General features: G+C 31.0%; 1 protein-coding gene across 4 annotated transcripts; it reads right to left on the bottom strand.

Annotated features, from left to right (window-relative positions):
• Nucleotides 1–428: 428 nt before the first annotated feature.
• LOC148198376 (reticulon-like protein B8) lies at nt 429–5,017 on the bottom strand. Of its 4 annotated transcripts, none has more exons than XM_088114746.1 (6): nt 4,859–5,017; nt 3,673–3,857; nt 3,156–3,336; nt 2,917–3,058; nt 1,962–2,031; nt 429–758 (listed from the first exon to the last, which is right to left on the bottom strand). In XM_088114746.1, exons 2-6 carry the CDS (start codon nt 3,845–3,847, stop codon nt 595–597), a joined length of 732 nt encoding a protein of 243 aa, XP_087970872.1. In that variant the 5' UTR covers nt 3,848–3,857; nt 4,859–5,017; the 3' UTR covers nt 429–594. The 4 variants fall into 4 exon arrangements, with proteins under 4 accessions (XP_087970872.1, XP_087970875.1, XP_087970874.1 ...); XM_088114749.1 differs by having other exon boundaries at nt 3,673–3,852; nt 4,859–5,016; XM_088114748.1 differs by lacking the exon at nt 4,859–5,017 and adding an exon at nt 4,690–4,822.
• Nucleotides 5,018–7,228: the final 2,211 nt, after the last annotated feature.

Below are 7,228 nucleotides of genomic sequence, written 5' to 3'. Positions count from 1 at the left end.
ATGGGTCAACTTTTCTATAAACACTTCCAAACATATATGAAATATGTTTTAACAATAAATCAAAATTAATTTGAGCAAAAATTAATTTATAAAAAAAATTCAGATAGCTGCTTTAACTTCTTTTTTAACTTCTAAATAGTTTAATTTTAACTTTTGAAAAAACAATATTTCGTTTATTTCTTATTTTTCTTTCCTATAAATACTTATGAAGAATCTCTCCACACAAACTTTTAGTATGAAAATTTAATAAAGTTATCGTGAGATCACTTTCATAAATTAACTTATATATAAACTAGATTCCAACAAGTGAAAAAATTATTTATCCTTTTGATTGTTCCTTTTTCACAAGTGTTTATGAAAAATTATCTAAATAGATACATTGAACTTAACAAAATTAACCATATGCTGAGTTGAATTGCAGTTTATAGTTGAAACAGCAAGAATAAATGCAATTTTATTTATTCTACTAAATATCATTCATATTTGGAGAAATATTTTGGTGGTTTGTTACCTTATTTCAACACCCCATGTACCTTAATGTGCTGAAATGGACATTGAATTTCAAATTAATTAACATAAGCCATAAAGAGAAGCCTATTCGTGTTTCTTCCCTTTTCCCTTGGGGATTTTGCTGAGCACACTAGCATCAAGATTTCTGTAGTGATGTTGCATCTGACCAAAAACCTTGTACACAAAGTTGTCAACTTCATCCTCATACTTTTCATAGAAAACTGGAAGGGTATGTGCTGCAACAAAACCTAAGAGCAAAAAATCTTTCCTCATCAATCAATCATGGCAAAGAAAAATATTATCTCAGCAATAAGGTATAACCTACATACAGGTGGCAAAACAGATCACAACATCTCAATCGTGTTAAAATTTTCAACCTGAGAACATGTTTTGATGATAAATTGGAAAATCAAAAGGGGATTCTCACCCCTTTTCTTTCTAAATGAAAAATTAAAATAAAAGATAATTTAAAAAATTAGCTTTCTTATATTATATTTTCAAATATGTAATAATAATATAAATTAAATCATTTACACTTATAAATTAAATTCTAATTATTAATTATAATAGAATATTTTAATGCAAATGTAATAACTATTTTAATTTATCTAATTAGAGGCATTAATTAATCAATTGAAAATTTTAAAAATATTGATATAATTAAATATGTTTTAATATTTATTTATTTATAATAACAAATTTTAAAAAAAAAAGTTAGAGACCCTTTACATGACACATTGTCATTCTGATTTGTAAAGCTAACTACACTTAAAATATCAAAATCACAGTCTCCATAAGTGTATATTGAAGGTTCAGCACAGGAATAACACCCAAACCTCAACACAGAATCCAAATCCAAATTCATGACTAAAATGATCATAAATGGCTAGTTTTAGGGGCTAAAATAATAATAAATGGTTAAGTTCAGAGATTAAAATTTAAAATGACAAAAAGGGATCAAATCTAAAGACCAAAATAATATAGTAATTATGTTATGTAGGGGGTTTTCTAATCACAAGACTAAAATTACACTTTTGAAGGCCAAAGTAACTGTTTTTACTTATTAGTTGAAACATATAACAGTTTTTCAAATTTGCAGACCAATGGTGTGGCTCTAGGGAAGCTCAAATGTATACAACCTCACCCCTACAATGGCTAAGTCACAAAGCTGTAATAATCCTAATAATAAAAGCAAAGGAACATTTTACTATCTTTCTAAAGTCTACTATTATTCACTGAAAATTATTAGAAATCACAGATTTCAGTAGCTTCTACTTTCAAATCAGGAAAAACATATTAAGTGAGACTCATCAAAATTTGCAATTTTCAATAAGTTTCAACTAATAGTAGAGAGTGTGTTATAAAGAAAGTGTTAGATACAAAAGAATGTTGAACAATTTATAAATCAAAGGAATAATGAATCCATCAAAAGAAGAAGGCAGGTCTCTCACCAATATAGATGACAGATATGAAATTGCACCAGCTTCCAATCACAGCACCAGCAAACAAAGCTCCTACAACCTGGGGAAGTTTTGACCATTGATCACAAACTCCATGGAGAAATATGTCTTTTTTTCTTTACTACATGTAGAAATAAATTCATTTTTTAGGTATGTAAATGGTTAAAAACAAGAGGTAGGTGGTGGAACTGCTCTGTTATGGTGTGAATTCAAGATATCAACCATTCCAATTGTTAATTTGCTATGTAAATATGATACCCCAAATCAAGAAAAAGCAACAAATCTATTCATTTATTTGTCACAGCTTCACCCGCTGTCAAAGTAAGTCAACCCGACTTATATGGACTAACTCACTACAGGTTGATCTAAAAATAAGTCAGCTCAAACCAACTTCAGCGAGCTAGAAATTTTATAACCTGGCTCAACTTACCATGGATTTGTGAATTAGGTGCATTAACTCACTAAAAAATGTTTTGATCTTTTAATTTATATTATATATTCATTATAGTAAAATAAAAGCAGATTGACTCATGTCATTTCTTTTATAACAATATAATCAAAATATTCACCTATTTCAACAAACATTAATATAAAGATATAAATTGAAACACTCTTAATTGACTCTAAAGTGGCTTCGCTTTCAGTGATTTGGCATGGAAGATCCTGTCATTGATCTAAACAGACTAAAACTATGTAAGAATATAGGGAATATAATGGTATTGTCAATGTTAGACCAACATAGAGCCTCACATTAAGAAAAGATCAAACAAGCATGTGCCATGAAAATTGGCAGGTATAAATAACATAACTATTTAAAAACTATGCAGAAAACTCCAAAGTAAATGAATTAAATGAAAAGCAAGTCCTGATGCAAACACAAAAGTTCAGAAACTAAAGAAACTATACATGACAATACCAAAGTGTTTGAACATAAATGCAAACATACAATAAGAAATTGCTTCAGGTTTCCTCCACAAGCAGCATCTTGAAGAAATCTCAAGCCCCGGTTGACCTCACCACCAACTACAGTTGCAATATTCACAAACAGTTCTTCTGGGAGAACAAGACGGGGTACATCAGATGGCAGTCTGTTAACATAAACAACTAATCATACTTAGTTAAAGCTGAAAAGTTGGGTAACATTGATGAAAAGAAAACAAAAAGAGGTAAAGATGCATGAATAACCTGTTGAAAAAGCCAGAAGCATTTGACCATAGAAACTGTGCAAGCATAACAATAACCAATGCAAAGCATAAAAGAGTAAGAAAATGGTAGTTAAGCCATTCAAAAAGCACCCATATAACCGTTGCACTAGTTAAAACACTTGCAGAAATCTTCTTGTTCCTCCATAACAAAACATCAGCAGCTATGACATTCAAAGGCAAACACAAAAGATTATTTAAATGGTTTAGTTAATGCTAATACAGTATATGATTAAATAGATTTATCTGTGAGCACTTTTAGAAGAGGAAAACAAAAGGGAAAACCAAATTTCTTAATAAAATATAATTAGTTATGGATAAGTTAAAATAAAGTTTGGAGACGTTAATGGGAGAACTTCTATGAAATTGCTTATAATGGGAGACGTTAATGCTAATACAGTATAAGCTGATTTTTGTTTATGAAAAAGTTATTTCATTTTTTTTCTTACTCTATTCTCCTAAAGGAACTTATAGAGAAGTAAATAGTTTAAATACCATACATTTTCCACCCCCTAAAATATGGTGCACTGGTTTCTCACGTCCAAACAGTCTATTGATCTGGGAACCCACTGAATCTGACTTATCACCCTCAAAGAATGGTACAGATTTTTTCTTCTCAACAAATGTGTCCACAAGGCTTTCAATAAGGTTTTCAGCTGTGATTTTGTCAGACATTGTTCCTGTGCTACCAACAACCAAAAAAACATGATCAAAGACTGTACAAGATGGCTTTCATACAAAAATCAAAGTCTGTCTTATTAGTAACATATATGAGAAAACCAACAAAATTTAAAGGCTCAATTTTGTTTTCTAGGTCATAACATATGCAGTGACCATATTGATAACTTCAAAATAAAAAAATCATTGATAAATGTTACTGCTGCAACCATCCAACACAGAAATTTGTGTAGGTCACAGATGAAACATATCTAGCAAATGATTAATTTTATCTCTCCTCATTTAAAACTCATCAAGCTTGACACATTGACAGTATTTCTCTTTTGCCTTCAAATCTTAACACTACAAAATTTCACAACTCCTCAAAATTACTGCTGTATTTCAATCTTTTCAGAACTCAAGTCTGCAACAAGCCTTAAATTCCTAGGTCATCATAACAGAGCCCTTCAAAGCCAGAAACTCCTTTTCTTTCTCAATTTCTCAAGATTAGTATTTAATTTTTAAATGCCACCCTTCATTAGGCACAAAGAACTGTTTCATAAAAGTAAAGAAATATGAATCATTATTACAGTCTGAAATACAAAACCCAATTAAGGAAACTCAATCACCCAAAAGGGCAACCAGAGTAGATCATCAAAATTGCAATGGAACTACTGAAATTATGAAAGAAAAATGAAAAGAAAAAAGGAAAGAAATGGGTGTTAAAGATTCAGTTTTTTATTAATTCAAACCACCACATGTGAATTTAACAAGCCAATCAAAAGACATGCATACCCAACAACCAATTACAGAAGAAAAGGAAACAAATTCAGTATCATAAGCAAATGAAGATCTCTAACCAGTGTAAGCAGAGGCAGAATGAAGTAAAAATAGAGGCAGAGAGAAAAAGAAAGGGAGACAGAGAAATACAGAAAGAGAGACAGATAGAGGATGTCTTAGGGAGTCAAAAGATTATCCCAAATTCAATGAAAAACAGACAAATAAAATACAAGTAATAACTGAACTCACCAACTGGTCAACTACCAAGAACACAAAATCGTATGTCTCTGCTTTTATTTGTAATCTACTTTGATTTTGAGTTCAATTTTGATGCTAATGAAGAAGCCTTCAATTTTTTGTTCAAGGTTGTACAATAAAAAATTAAACATTGAAGATGGAAACACGAGAAGGCTGCGAAGAAGACAATTATGTTTTTAATATCTATAACATTATAAATTTATTTTTTAATATTATAACTTATTTAACTATATAGAATTTTTAATTCATATAACTTTCGTAAATTTTGACTTTAATGACTGTAAATTATTTTCTTTTTATTTTTCAAAATTTTTAAATTAAGATTATTATTTTAAAATAGACTAATAATATTATTTTATAAAGTTAACGATAAGTTTGGAATATATCAAGATTATATTTCTAATATAATTATGTACTCTTATTCAACACAAAAATAGTTAATTAATTTCATATAGTAATACAGATAAATATAAAACTATAGAACAATATAATTAAAATGTAAGAAAACTTATTGTATTTATTTATTTATGAAAAATAACATTGAAGAAAAATAAAAAATAATGAATTGAATATTATATAAGAAAACAGATAGTAAATTTGTGTAGCAATGTAATATAAATTTTCATCCAAATTATTTAAATAGATTATGCACATAAAACTTAACTAAACGTCAGATAAATTTCATCCTAAATTCTTTACGAGAAAAATAATTGTCAATTAAAATTAATTCATCTATAGTTATTATATTAAAAATTTAATATTAATTTTATCTCTATTTGTCAAACCTCGGAAAAACGCACTCAAACCCTCCTGTTAGAGCCATTTAAAACGCACCCAAAACCCTCTGCGCAGACGCCAAGTGTCAATCAACGAAGTTTCGAAAATCAGATAGTGGAAGGCAGGTGTCAGCAGGAGAGTGGACGTCCGTTCGGACGTGGGAAACAAAAGTGATTTTCTGAAAACCCATACACACTCTCTTCTGCATGTACCTTCTCCTTTCCAACCTCTGATCTTCCATTTCTCCTTCTTCTCTTTAGAAACTCTCCCTTCTCTCTACCAAAACTCACCTTTTCTCTATTCCGATCACTGTTTAGGCACCGTGGAAGCATTCCCGGCGTCCCAAGCTTCTTCTTGAATCGAACAAATTTCAAGTTTGAGCGGGTAACTGTATCTGTCCTTGGTCGTTCGTCTTTTGTTACATGCAAACCAAGTTTTGGTTTCATGCGAGGGTGTAGTCTAAGTTACGTTGGTTTCTTGCTGTTTGGTTAGTTTGGAGAACTATTGATCGTTGAGGGTAGAAAGTTTGTAGTCGGACGAACCAAGAACCTACATTTAGGACATTCAATCACGTATCCAGGTAAGGGAAGCTTATTAATTTAATTTGTATGTTTTACTGTGCTGCATGGACGTTCCTTGAGTTGCATGTGAAGCATGATTGTTGTGATATTTGATTATTTGATATATGATAATTATTATGAGCTGATGTATGAGGAATATGAAATGTACTATGGTATGAAATTATGAAGTTATATGCTGAGAAATGAGTTTGAATGAAAATGAATTCTGAATATGAACTTTCCATATGATAATGTACGTTCGTCATTGGACGGTCCTTGACCGTTCGGTTTTCTAGTGAGGTTGGAATTGTAGTGAATGCTTTTATTTGGAAAGGATTCTAGTTGAGGACGAATGTCTGCACTTCGGGATACTGTGTATGAGCGTTCGGCCAAACACAGTGGGTATTACCGTTTGGTTATAAATCTAAGTATATATGTAATTGTATATTCTATTGTTCGTAACCACTATTTCAATATTATTGTACTATATTTATCAAAGCTTTTCATGCTAAGTTATCGGTGCTCGGTCCTACACCAAGCACTCATTCCATTTCCTTAAGTTAATTATTAATACGAGCGTTCGTTTAAGCCTCTAGGATCCGCTCTCTAGAGTGCTCCGTCTTTGACTGACATGTCGATTCCTTGATACTACCCTCAATTAAACACAAGTGTTCGATTTTCTGCATGTGAATCACTCTAAGTACCAATTTTTGAATGCCCTAAAATATCCTTATTCATTGGTTTCACCCTAGAGTCCAAGTCCTTGGTTTAGTCTCTTTATGTTCTGAGTGAGTTCTCAAGAGTCAGTTCATCTAATTGACTCAACGTTGAAATGGATGTTCGTCCCACTTGTCCTTGGAATATATTACTGTACTCGCTACCTTTTCTTAGAATTCGATGTCAACCCTTGGTCTTAAACCATTCTCAACTTTGAAGATCCCCCAGTCTCGCTCTATGTGTTCGGCCCAGTTTTAAGTTCGGGTTGAACGTTCGTCATTTTAACGTTTGTTGGAACCTTTGTACG

This window comes from Vigna umbellata, chromosome 5 (assembly GCF_029865625.1).
Source record: "Vigna umbellata cultivar VRB3 chromosome 5, Vumbellata_1.0, whole genome shotgun sequence".
Lineage (NCBI taxonomy): Eukaryota > Viridiplantae > Streptophyta > Magnoliopsida > Fabales > Fabaceae > Vigna > Vigna umbellata.
This window is presented reverse-complemented; position numbering and strand designations above follow the sequence as displayed.

Excerpts from the sequence above, each read along its gene's own strand:
- LOC148198376 (XM_088114746.1), bottom strand. The coding sequence starts at position 3,847 with ATGTCTGACAAAATCACAGCTGAAAACCTTATTGAAAGCCTTGTGGAC. Across the intron at positions 3,059-3,155 it reads GCTTCTGGCTTTTTCAACAG|ACTGCCATCTGATGTACCCC; the intron begins GTTATTCATGCA and ends TTATGTTAACAG. Across the intron at positions 759-1,961 it reads CATATCTGTCATCTATATTG|GTTTTGTTGCAGCACATACC; the intron begins GTGAGAGACCTG and ends TTTTGCTCTTAG.